The following is a 13,633-nucleotide window of genomic DNA, read 5'->3' on the forward strand; positions in this document are numbered from 1 at the left end:
TTTTAACATTGTATTTAGACAACAAGTGTCTTCATTGTACCAGAGTCTGTCAAGCATCTTAAAAATAGTTTGCCACAATGGAGAGAGAGAGAGAGAGAGAGAGAGAGAGAGAGAGAGAGAGAGAGAGAGAGAGAGAGAGAGAGAGAGAGAGGTAGGTATATTTCATGAACTTTTTCTTTGGCCATTTAACATTATATAGGAATTTGAGATGATAGCTCACAGACTCGTGCTACAAAGCACCTTTATTTGCACATCATACAATGTGGTAGGCAGTTTTCTAATGATTGTCCCAATTGGAACTCAAAAAAAAAAAAAAATGCTTAGTCTTTCTTTGTTGAAGACTTTAAAGCCTTAGACTAGAGAAAATGATTAAACTACAAATTAAGGGGCTTCAGGTAATTGTACCCCTACCCTTCTTTTATACATGGATCTGAATAACACCTTGTTATTCCCCCTTCTCTTCACTAGAAAAGGAGAAGGAAAGCTCTGGCGTTTGGGTCTCAGTAGAATATTATAGTTTCTTCTTCTGGTAAACGCAAGTTACAATGCCCATCTTGCTTTCCTGTCAGCCAAGGTCATCAGCTTACCTAGTGTACATGGGAGCACATCTACAAACTGCTTTGTGCTAGTCAAATGTATGGTGGGATTATTTAGATAGTTACATGGTTAGCAGGATTCAAAGGCAGGTCAAGTATCTGTCCCTGGGGAATGGATACATAGTAGAAGCGATAAATGCCAAAATGTTTTTTTTTGTTTTTTTTTTTTAACCATTTAATGTTTTATAGCCCAATGAAAATAAGGCAGAACAGAAGAACTGGATAGGGGGAAGGGCAAGTTGAAGTTCCATCTGCCTGGATTGGAAGACTGGTGGGAAGCAAACATCCTCTGAAAGGATGAGAGGTTACAAACTGGAAAGGGGTGACCTGGGAACAGGGTGTTTTAAAAAGAGTGCAGAGCAGAGAATAAAGTCACAAGACTTGTTCACAAGAGGATGCTGGGTTAAAGCCTGACCTTGAGTCACAAATCACAGAATCACAGGGCTGGAAGAAATCTTAAGGGGCCATCTCGTCCACTCCCCCGCCATTCAGCAGGACATTGCAGCCATCCTAAACAGATGAGACTTTATCCTATTTTGAATGAGAAACTCTTGACACCAAATGGGCAGGTATTGACTGCTCTGGCCTCAACTCTTTACAATGGGCAGGAAAACAATTTCTGGAATTCCATGTGAACCTTTACTGAAATGAGGAACATGACAAATGGCCAGTTTTGCCTCGGGGACTAACTCATGTGGTAGTTTAGGAACAGCAAACTTATCTATAGCTAAAAAATACACTTAAACAGAGAAAGTGCTACCAATAAAACTAAGTTAGAAGACAAATGGCCCACAGCATCATATGGGGATGATGCTCTTGATATTTGTGGAGTCTTCTCTCCATATAAGAGCCTGAAGCAGATTGACACAAACAGAAACAAAGTTGGTTTAAAAAAAAAAACCCAACCAATATGGTCTAGTAAATTTCAGAACTAATACTGAGAACCAAGAAGTGCTCAATTCCTCTCCTAATACAAAACAATAAATCTTCACATAAATTAGAAACTGAAAGTGAAATAAAAAAGACTTCATTTGCAGTCGTGGGAATGTTACACATGAACTGTGGCTTAGAAGGAGGAGGGAGGACATTACACACCTGCATGCCTTCCCAGGAAATGACCCTGAACCCCTCCCCTCAAGGTTACGCTATGGGACTGTCAATGTAGAAATAATGTTACTTTATTCCCTTAGTGGCTATAGTATTTCCAGTGCTATCAGCAGAAACCATAATCTGAAAGGAGGCAGATGAGAATTTCTGTGGAAGAGATACTCATAAATGCTCTAGTTCAATAGACACACACACACAGATAGGAAGATACCTCTATATTTATAGACATATATGATCCAGACATTACGTGGATTCATCACTCGCATGTGAGCATGAGTAAGTTCACTTGATTTTACCCTCACCCTGCCAAAAGTTTAGGCCAATTTAGTCAGGCATTCAGTGAATCCAGATGTTTGGCAGTATATAAGAAACAACATCTGGATAAATGATTGAATTTTCAACTATACTCACTAGATGTTTTGGCAGCATGCCCACACAGCCTCTAATGGCTCCCTGCCTCAGTTTCTCTAGCTATAAAAAAGGGATAGGCATTTATCACTTGGTAAGAATGATAAAATGTTTAAGAGTAATGAATTCTTGAAAAGAATGGTTCTGTGAGAATATTATAGCTCATACAAATCCAGGTTGCATTTTTTCTTCCTAAACAACTATTCTTGAGAACATTCAATGACTAAAATAAGGTTAAGTGCTATAGAAATCTAACACATTATCAGTAGTATCATCTTTATTATTATAATCAAAATAATGTTTTTGTTATTTCCCCAAAGAATGTCACTTTCACATTGAATAGTGGCCAAAATGTGAGTTTTACCTAAGGTTTGAAGAGATGTGTTTTGCACATGTAAGGTAACACAGGTGAGAATAAAAGAAAGTCAGTGTGGGTGTCTGGAGCCAGACCAATGTTAACAGGTAAAACTGGTCTATCAATGACAATCGATTGCTTAATGGTATTTGTACAGAAACCGAAAATGTTCACACACTAATTTATGAGTAGAGGGAGGAGGAAGAAATGCTGATGGTGAATTTGCTGTTTCTTTGTTTACCTCTACCTCTCTATGGATTAGTTTGTGCTTTTGTGGCTGAAAGATGAGAGAGAAAAAAATATAAAAGAGCAAAGGACAAGTAACAAAGGGATCTGCAGTCACATAAGACTCAAGTACTGAAAGTCTCTTGCAGAGTTAAGTCCTGCCTTCAGGAAAAAGCCTGAACAGCAGCTCCCTAACTACCTATCATTTAATAAGGGTCTTCCAGGTACATACAATTATATTTATCATTATGTGTTGTGATGCATGTGATATTATGTACTCATATATATGCTTTAGATAGCCATACAGTACTGATGGGAGAATTAGGGCACTGATTTGCTTAAAGGTTATATATTACAAAATACATATATATTTCAATGTTTCCCTTTTTCAAGTGGATCCTGCCCACAGGTCTTTGATCTTCCTTATGACTGCCCCCCTCTACTTATCTTTACTTATTCTTACTTTATCCATGGATTATAGTGGCTCTTTACACCCTTCACATTTGTCCCTCCCAAGACTCTTCTCCCTAGCCTAGCTCACCCTATGTCTCTGCCAAGTCACCCCAAACTAATGAGCAGCACCTCCAAGAGTGCCTCACCTCTGAGGGTGCTTCAGCATACACCACACTATATCTTTCTTGAGATATCTATGCTTGGGTTCTCTTCCCAGGGAAGCTGTTAAAATGGAGCATTACATTTCTTCTTTTTTTTTTTTTTAATTTATTCTTGTTACATCTCAATGTTTATCCCATCCCTTGTATCCTCCCATTCTTCCCTCCCTCCCATTTTCCCCTTATTCCCCTCCCCTATGACTGTTCCTGGGGGGGGATTACCTCCCCCTGTATATGCTCATAGGGTATCAAGTCTCTTCTCAGTAACCTGCTGTCCTTACATTTCTTTTCAATCTCGGAAGTCACTAGGACCGAGGAGAACACATACAAGATATTTCTTAAAGTCTGTTGACACCTATGCTCAGGATTAGAGGCACAGTGATGGGCCTAGGAGTCTAAGTGAGCAGACTCATCCACACACAGTTAGCTGAGATCATTATAAATAGTCTGAAGACCAACCAATACTGCTTCCATTCCTAGGTGAAGAACTCACATTGCCTTTGCCTTGGTACCCTTTGAGACAATTTTCAAAGAATTACACTGCATTGGCCATGCGCTCAGCAGCAGTAAGGGACATTTATGAAGTGCTTACTGAGCTCAGGGTGCTTTAGGAGACACTGGAGGAGTCCACCAAGTATACTGTCAGTACTTTCAAGATGCACTCAAAGCGAAATGCGCTACCATTAGCAAGCCCTTGCAAACATGTTTTTCGGTATGCCAAAGATTCACTAACTTTCACACTGAAAATAAAATCAGGCCGGTGTCTTTATGCATAAGTTTCTGTCCTTGCATAAGCATTTTAGTCACATTAAGGTCTTCTCAAGCTACAAATAGTTAGCCAAGTGCCTGGCCTTCCCATTCAGGAAGCATGGCGTGGCACAGAAACACTGGCACTATGGCATGTGGTGGCCTTTCTGGTGGCATTAAAAAAATATGTGGTCACAAAGCAAGCACAAGCAGATGGTACAACTGACTTCGATTTGTATCTTGTTGCTAAACTCCTTACAAGAGAAAAAAAAAACCCTATGTGTATAGGTCAAGAAAATGAGAGGAGTAAGTCAGAATTTGCCACAGGTGCCTTGAGAGTGGACTTCTGATAGCTTGCTGGTGGTATTGAAGACTGATACATTGTCATTGGAAAACTATCTGGAGACAGCCATTGAAATAGTCACATCCCTTAACCCAACAGCACAGCATTGTAAGAAGATATTCTATGATCAAGAGATAGTGCTATGGATAGAGAGACAGCTTAATGACCGAATTAGGATGTCTATCAATCATGATGAGTAGACAGCAGACTGGGACACAGGCACGGCAAATGATTGATAGAAACATGAGGATGTGTTGTCACTAGACTGTCATTTCAAATATTATCTTATGAAGCCAGGCATGGTGGCCATACCATTGTGATTTCTCTCATACCGCAATAGCATAATAATTTTTAAATGGAGTGAAAGATGGGGGACAGGAAGTTAATTTTAGCAGAAAAATCATTGAGGAAAATGAAGAATTGTTAATTATTTAAATGACCAAGTATTAGTTTCAGCAGTGAAAATTCTGTAGCTCTGATTGGTTTTGTTTGTAGTTCCACTGTTGTTGGAGATACCACATACCTGGTTAATGTGCTTCAGTTTGTCAATGATCTGACTAACCACCGGTTCAGGGCCCTTCATTTTCAGCTCATGGAGGTTAAACTGATTCTTCATCCCATTTCTTGCTGCCTTCTGGCTATATCTGAAGAGAGGAAGGCAAAGAGAAATTTTGTCAATGAGAACGCTGACTTCGTTGGGTACCAACAGTGTAACTGACTATACATTTCCTCCAGCCCTCTAGAACATGAGGTGACAGAACAGGAAGCACTGTGTCACAGGAGGGTCAAGATCATGGGCTGTTGGCTAACTGCACATGCTTCCCCCTCATTCGAAGGAGAAAGACCTTCCCATGCTCTACCTCTGCCTTCAACCCATATGCCTCCTCTCACAATTTTCCGTGGACCCCACAGGAGCTGGTTTTCTGGTCAGGGAGTTTTCTCGACCAGACGCAGCACACATTATGCCTGTCAGCTCATCTCCATGTTCTCCCCTTGGCAGAGAAAACAATGGCTCAGGAAGACCTTCTTGACACTCTCCTGGGTGGGGAGCTGGAGAATTAACATCTCTAGGGTTATCCTCATCATTGTGAGCAGGGCGAAGATTGATAGCCCAAGGCCATTCGTCCCCAACGCCAAGCTTTAACAGCTTCAAGAAGGACAGTGATCCGCACCTGAGATGGACAGTTTGCTGTGCCCATGGTTCCAGATACCTACATATTGCTATTATTTACTTTGAATTAGAATGAATAAGAACAGACTCAAAGCCAAGAAACAGAGTTTGCTTCTATTTTCTTCCTCTTCCTTCATGTACAAAACCAGAACCCTGCTATCAAGGGGAGAAGGAGGTTTAAAACTGCCTTTTACTTTCTCCTGAGAAGTCACAGGCCCTTTGTCCAGTCACAAATAACTCCCCCCCCCCCCACAACACAATAGGGTAAGGAAGTTAGGGGTGAATTCATATTTTAAAAAGTTTATTTTTAATTATGTGTGTGCCTGTGTGTAGGTATGTGCATGAGCATGCATGGGGACATGAAGCCAATAGAGGGATTCTTTGGAGCTGGAGTTACACAACGTAGTTACTGGGATTCGAACACTGGTCCTCTACAAGAGCAGTACATGCTCTTAGCTTCTGAGCCAGCTCTCTAGCCTCTAAATTCCTATTTTGAAATCATAGTCTTAATTACAAAATAATCACAGTTATTGTAACAATTCAAACAGCCCAGAAATAAAACACAAAGGTTCACCATAATTTTGTCTTTCTAAAGAGAATCATGACATAAACCACATCAGACATTTTCAAATACATATACTAAGACATAATTTTAATCCAAATTGAAATCCTAATATTCATCCTAACTTGCATCAGTTTCTGCCTTAATATCTACACTATGGACATACTGCTTTGTTCTTAGTGTTCTGCATGACTGTATCATAACTTATTTGTCTAATCCATTAACTGAAAGACAACGGAATTACTTGTAAAAACTTTGGTAACATAAACAATGTTGAAAGGAGTGGCCATGCATGCTGATTTAAGGTTATTATACTTTTTGTACAGCAATTTACAGTACCGAGTTTACTCCCGCCCAATGAAGAATATATACATATACATATGCATTGTATACATACGGTCAACTCTAAGAAGCTTTGTAGTTCACAGCACTGAAAGAAAAAGGCAACCACTGAATTGCCAGATCACCAAGCCATCACATGGCAACTGCCTTCATGGATTCTTTATCAAACAGGAATAAACTCAGTATCAGCCATTTCATTTATGTTCATAGGGTGCGGTGAAAATGTGGTTCTTCCTTGATGATATCAATTCTGACTTCCTTCTTTACTCCTGCTATTGCCTGGGGCAGAGACCCTATGCACAGATGAAGACGTAGGACTAAGTTGGAAATGAACTTCAGGAATGCGTTCTTAAAGACACCTCCTTGGACTTGTCTATCTCAAAGCTTGCCAAGTGCATTGATGAGCCTTCCTATAAAACAGGTGTTTTCGTGATGCTCACTACCCTACCAGGATAGGAGAAAGACATCCCAATTCAGCAAATTGGTCCTAGACTCCCTATTCCAAAACTATTATGAATATTAAATCAAATTAGTCTCATGGCTGATCCCTTGGTGGCTCTACTGTAGGATTCTCTGCCACTCAGAAAAATTGCCCTCTGGTTGTGTTCTTTTATCACTTCTTATTTTCTAGTCATGAATTAGAGCTCAGCACTGTTCCTCAATCCCATGGTGACTCGGTTAAAAAAAAAAAGCAGCACATTTAAAAGCTTGCTATACTTTTTTGATAGTTGAAATCACATTCAGTGTTTCACTCTATCCATGTGCTATTTAAATCCTCAAAGGGTTCTAGCAAATTAAGCATGGTTTCTGGTTACAGAAGTGTTGGGAAGGGCTGGCGTGTGGTTTAGACATACAACTCGCCTTTAAATCATTTATGTCACAGAGCTCATCCAAGTGATGCCCATCGTTGCTAAGATCTCGCGACACCATTTAAATACCATGTTCTTATACGATCCCTTAGGTACTCAGTATGCTCCCTTGCCTCGCATCTTTTCCTGTTTCTCATCTCTCTATCCTGAACCAGATTTTCAAAGCAATGACTGTCATAATGGAACAGGATGCAAGCAATAGACGAGTGTAGTAGATCTGTATGCGCGGATAGAGGAGAAAGGCCAAGATATATTAAAACAGATACAAACCCCACAAGTTAAGACTGTTCAGCGTGGTTCTATTTGTGGTAAAAATGGGTTTGTATATACATCATATAGTCCTTTCCCCGCTCATCTACAGCTTCGCTTTCTGCAGAATCACTACAGAAATGATTAATTCATAAGTTTTAAATTGTATGTTGCTCTAAGCAGTGTGATAAGATCTCTACTGCCCCACTCCATCGTACCTAGGATACAAACGATCTTTTTGTTCAGCATGTCTATGTATGTGCTACCTGCTTGCTAGCCACTTAGAAGCCACCTAAGTTATCAGATTGAATTCTGAGTGAAGGAGAGATCACAAAACTTTTATTACAGTATACAGCTAAAATTCTTTTATTCTATTATCATTAATCTCTTGCCACATGTAACTTCTAAACTAAACCTTATAATAGATGTCTATATTGAGTAAACAACAGTACAGGCATCCCTTAGTCCCTTAGCAAGTGGACTAGTTCCTGAATTCCCCATTATATAAAATCACATAGTATATGTATATAACCTAGGCACCCTCTCATGCAGTTTAAGTCATCTCAAGGTTAGTTATAATACTTACTGTAATACAAACAGTTGTTATATCATTAGGAAGTCATGGGAAGAACAATTTTGTTTACCCTCTCGAGGGTCTCACTATACAACCTTGGTTGGCCTGGAATTTACTATGCAGACCAGCCTGGCCTTGAACTCACAGAAAACTACCACTTGCCTTTGGCTCTGGAGTTCTGGGATTAAAAGTGTGCACTACCATATCTGGCTCTCTTTTTGTTTTCTTTTCAGTGCTGGGCCTCAGGTATACTAGGGAAGTGTTGTAGCGCTGACCAACACTTTCTCCTATCAAAGATCAAACTTGGAGCCATCAGCCTGATAAACATGTCTTCTACCACAGACCAGCATCCCCAGCCTTTTCCTACTTGCATTCCTAAAATGTGTTTGGCTGAACGCTTGGGTATAGAGGGCTGACTATTTATGTGTGGTTCAGTACTATTATCATTCATTTTTGGTACCAACTGGGGGTCTTGCAATACATCTCCTACCAAACGAGAACCCTTGACTTTTTATACATTCTATAACTGTTCAAATATGTACAGAAAACAAAAGAATAGCAGCAGTTACTTTTGGTAAGTGAGAATAGGGAGATGCTGGGCAAGACTTGCTTAATGTATTTTATAACTTTACTTATCTTGTATATTTTATACCTTGAGCATTTATTTCTCTGTGTAGTGCTGACAACTGAACCTAGGGCCTCGGTAGCACTAAGGAAGTTTTTGCTACTGGGTTACATCCTCAGTCCCCTACTGTGAGCTTTCTAAACTTTGTAACTACTCTATTCTTTAAAAATAAATGAAATTGTATATCACAGTTAATTTCCATTTTCAGCATTTATAAGGCATAACTGACAAAATTTGAATGTAGTTACCATGTACATGTGATGTCCAGATACATGTAACTATTTTGATGTGATTTCCACAAGCTGGTTGTTTAACTTTTTCATTACTTCAGATAATCATCTTTTTTGTTGTACTAACTCATCCTTTTTTTACTGTGTTTACTTAAGTGCATGTGCCTCCCTGCCTCTGTAGCCTTTGCTATAGCAAAGGGACACAGATGATGCGTCCCCATGGTATTTCACGTGACATGTGTGCTCTGAGTGTCAAGCCCAAAGGGAATCAGTTAGGGGTGTCTCTGGAGTTTCCAGTTAATGAGTTCATTCAGCATTTCGCTTCCCTGCGTTCCCTCGGTGCTGCTGATGCATGCAGTTCATGACAGCTTTTGAATGAGGCTGAACCGTCAGAGCCCCAGTTCTTCTGATCCACAGGCTGCCGAGAGGATGGCAAGGGCAGGAACAGTCATTAGCTCGGGAGACTTTAACAGTGTGCTAGCTGCTTAGTAATACCCGTCCGTGATTTGATTAATTATCCTCCTCTTTGCATTAGGTGCCCCTTCCCAGAAGTTTTAACCCACCTCTGGCAATAAAGGAACAGAAATGCCCACCTCCAAAACTGAAGGCTAGCTGTTACCTTTAAACACTGCGTGCCGAATCTTCTTCCCCCATCCTGTTTGCATCTATTCAGCACAAAACTGACTGGCGTGATACTAAGAAAACGCTATTTGCGCAGTGAAAAGGAGAACATGTTTCTCCCTTTCAGGCAGATTGGTTAAGGCCTGAAGGGGGGAGGGGGGGAGGAAACCTGTGTAAAAGCCTTAAAGAGAAAAGGAACCTAATTAAAACAGGACATCTGGGCATGCTTGTCCTGGGACAGTTGAAGCAAAGAGAGCACTTGTAAAAGAGGAATAGAGTCAAACAAGCGTAAAATGGGCGAGCTTTTCTTCCTAAATCTGCACTGGCTGAGGCAGCAACCGAGTAGTGGAAAGCAATCAGTGGATGCAAATAGAGAATACGAACGGCGGGAGCACCTTCACAGACCAGCGGGCCCAACCCCCGCTCCACGCACACGAAGAAACCGACTCAGCAAGGGACTTTTCTAGCAGCGAATAGCACAAGTTTCATACTCCGAATAAAACCCCTTTCTTTAAAGGTTCCTTAAATGTATCCTGTGCATTCCTAACACTGCTGGTTCTGATTTAGGGCAGGGGAGTTGCTGGAGACTTCACTTTCCTTCTTGCCCTAGGCATTAGGATGGTGGTGAGGGTTTGCGAGCAAGTCTCAGAAGGACTCATTCTGGCTAAAAGGATTTGATTTCACAAAAGTCTACATTCAATTGCTGCTGGGTTGGCTGAGGGAAAAAACAAGCTATAGATCATACATGCTCAGAGCGCCATCTGATGGACAGACTGTGGCATTACAACAAATGGTTTGTCATCCTTTCTTTGGAAAATATTCTGGCCACAATAGGCACTGTGGGGAAATGGGGTAATCTAAAGAGAATAAATAGCTTCAAAAACAAACTAGAAGACAGAGTTTAAAAAAAATTTATTAAGAGGCGCTAAGAAAAAATTATTTTCTGTCAGAAATGCAGTCTTAGTTTACATAAATACACAGAAAAGTATGATGAAATTTGCTGAGATTTTAAATGTGTTTAATAAAGAAAATGGCAATTTTTCTTATTTGTTTGTTTACTTTTAGTCATAGTATGTACCCTTAGCTTCCTGGAACTTGCAATATGTACATAAGGCCGACCTTAAACTCATGGTGTTAAAACGTCCTGTCTTTTCCTTCTGATACTAGGCATTGCAAGTATGGACTATTAAACTTAGATTTTTATGGATATATTCAAAGAAAAAATGTTTCATCTGTTTCATTTTTTATAACTGTACCACTACAGTTAACTTCAGGGCCAATTTCAATGCTAAAAACACACTTATCCATGATACTCCAAGAAATACCTGTGTTTTCACACAACTGCTTTTCAGAAATTACAAAAAGATTTTAGTAGCAAGAAAAAAAAATGCTAGGGAAGGAGTCAGAGGGATGCAAAGCCACTTATATCTCCTTTTAGTAGACATTAGCATGGTCAGAGAGTCTCAATCCATTTGTATCCTTGTTTTAAACCTCACTTGAGAAAGGACTAAAAGATTAGTCTTGGAATATAAATTACTTAAATCCAGAGGAGCGCTGAATATTTTCCAGCTGGTGAAGAAAACGGGCAAAGTCTGGGGCTGTGGAGAAGCAGTTGGTCCAGAGGAGAGGGGAAGACGGGCAATGCCTGAGAGTACACCACCTGTATGTCAGGTTGAAAAAGCAAAGCACGCATGGGACCCAGGAGGGGAGGAGAGAAAAGAGGAAACCTGCCTCCCAGGTGCTGGCATTACAGGTATGCACTGGCTACAATCGGTCTACACAGTCCTGGCACTGAGCCAAGGACTTGGCACATGCTCAGCAAGCACCATAGCAGTTGACCTACACCCCTCACACATTAAAAAAAAAGGGGGGGGCAGGTCATGTGGTAGAAAGGGAACTGGGCTCACAAAGATAGAGATTCAAAAATTGGTTTAAGCTGGGCTTGGCGATATAGGCCTGAAATCTTGGATACTCTGATGGCTGAGGCAGGGAAACTGTAAGTTCAAAGCCTGTCTGGAATTCGGAGTGAATTAAATACCAGCCTGGGCAACTTAGTGACATCATGCCTTTAAAAAAAAAAAAAAAAGTAAAAAGCGGGCTGGGGATATGGCTTAGGTAAGGCACTTGGATAGCATGCATGGCTCAATCTCCAAATAAAAGTAAAACTGGAGCCACTCCAAACAGGTAGGAATAATGCTACCAGCATGTCTGGGAGACTAGTGGACCCGACAAATGCTATTAAATTGAGATTACATAGGCTGTGTGCTTACAATTGTGCCTAGAATACAGAACATTCTATATGAGAGCTCTTGTTGTGTGAAGTACTAAACACAGTGCCTGCCACATCGTAGGGCCTTCAACAAATGTTGTTGGCAAAGAACTTCCTGAGAGAGCCCAAATTAACCTCAAGAACAATAGTTAGGAAAAAAGTTCATGTCCCTCACACCCAAACTGAGAGAAACCCAAGGGCTTCAGTTGGCTTCAGTCTGGTTCTAGGTAAAGTGTATGTTAAGGCTGGGGTGGGAATTGTATAGGGGCCAGAACATATGATGAAGGAACAAGAACACGTAACACTTCTTTGTCTGTCTTTGCACTTGAATGCTGATGCCTAAGGACAGGGCCTGTCAAGGAAGAACCTGTTGGCTAGGACTCCAAGAGCTTTGAACGTTATCATGTTTTGAATGTCAAAATGAATTGCTAGAGGTCTGGAGCAAAGGGCAGACTGACCCCATAGCAATGAGTGCTGCTGAAACCCTTAAGAGAAACATTCCTACTATCACCTGGGGGCGAAGCTTCTGTTCCATTAGTGGTAGTCAGTCATCAGCTGGCCTCAAAACCTTTCACCTGCAGGGTTAGTGTGTCTCTCTCCCCCACCCCCTCGGGGCTTGGGCCAGAGGAAACAGAGCAACCACAGGTATTAGCTTAGCTGACTCACTTGGCAAGCCCCAGGCTTTGGAATTAGCCTGGTTCTTCAAAGCCATTCTTTCATGCTCTTGGCGTGAGCCGCAGGTATTCAGGCTCGACTTCCTCTTGCCTAGCAATGTTTCATATTTTCCTGGGCTATATGACCTGAACTCTGTCCCGTTTCCTTTATTTGCCTTCGTCTCTGGAACTGCTGGTTCCTGGCATACACTAGGGCCTCACTCGCTGTCTACGGGGCTGACGTATGGTGGAGGGTCTCCCCCCACAAAGCTCAGTTCATAAGGTATTAATGAACTTAGCCTTGCCTAGCTCTTCTCATTCAGTCTTGCTGGATCTGCCCTCAGACACTGACTGAGACTGCAGTCACCTGACGTACACTGAACTTCTGCTGTCACCGCCATCTAGTCCACTCACCAGGTCACTTTACTTTAGAGATGTCACTTGCTGCCTAAATGGCAGTTACTTTTCTATGCCCCACTAAATGTCACCACTCAGGTGATGTGCCGCATACCACTTGGTGCGGTTAGCTAGAGACGGATTCTCACAGGCCACACCTCACTCCTTCCAGCCCGTGGTCCATCCCTTCAGACTAGCCACTGGGCTTCCAAACTGCGCCCACTTAAGATACACACCTGCTAGCAGAGTTCATTTGTATCACAACCTTTTTTTTTTTTTTCTGAATAGTACAAACCTCCCATTGCCGCCTGACCTCGTGATCATGTCTTCTGGTTGAGAACTAAATCTTACACACAGGTGCTGGGACTTCCACTGTCAACATGTGAAGGAGAGCGCACCTCTACTTATTACAAGTGGAGGATCTCTTGTCCCAAACGCTCAGGGCTGGAAGTATTTGGATTCCCTCCTCACACCCCCTGGTTGTAGGGTACTGCCTTGTATGTAATGAGATATCCTATAGATGAGACTCACATGGAAACGTGAAATGTCTTCCTGTTTCCTATATTCCTTAGCCGTATAATTAAAACCACCTGGAGGTACCACGCGACCCATCACATGAGGTCAGCTGGGGAATTTCCCAGTTGTACCACCATTCCTGATCCTGGAGCATTTGGGATTTT

At 41.4% G+C, this 13,633-nt stretch overlaps 1 protein-coding gene across 1 annotated transcript in view; it reads right to left on the reverse strand.

Moving 5' to 3' along the window:
- Positions 1-13,633, reverse strand: part of Gpc3 (glypican 3) — a 352,553-nt gene that overhangs the window by 87,548 nt on the left and 251,372 nt on the right. The window contains exon 6 of the mRNA XM_051142244.1: positions 4,916-5,036. Coding sequence (XP_050998201.1) covers positions 4,916-5,036 — 121 coding nt within the window. The remainder of the gene's footprint in view (positions 1-4,915; positions 5,037-13,633) is intronic.

This window comes from Acomys russatus, chromosome X, assembly GCF_903995435.1.
Source record: "Acomys russatus chromosome X, mAcoRus1.1, whole genome shotgun sequence".
Classification (NCBI taxonomy): Eukaryota; Metazoa; Chordata; class Mammalia; order Rodentia; family Muridae; genus Acomys; species Acomys russatus.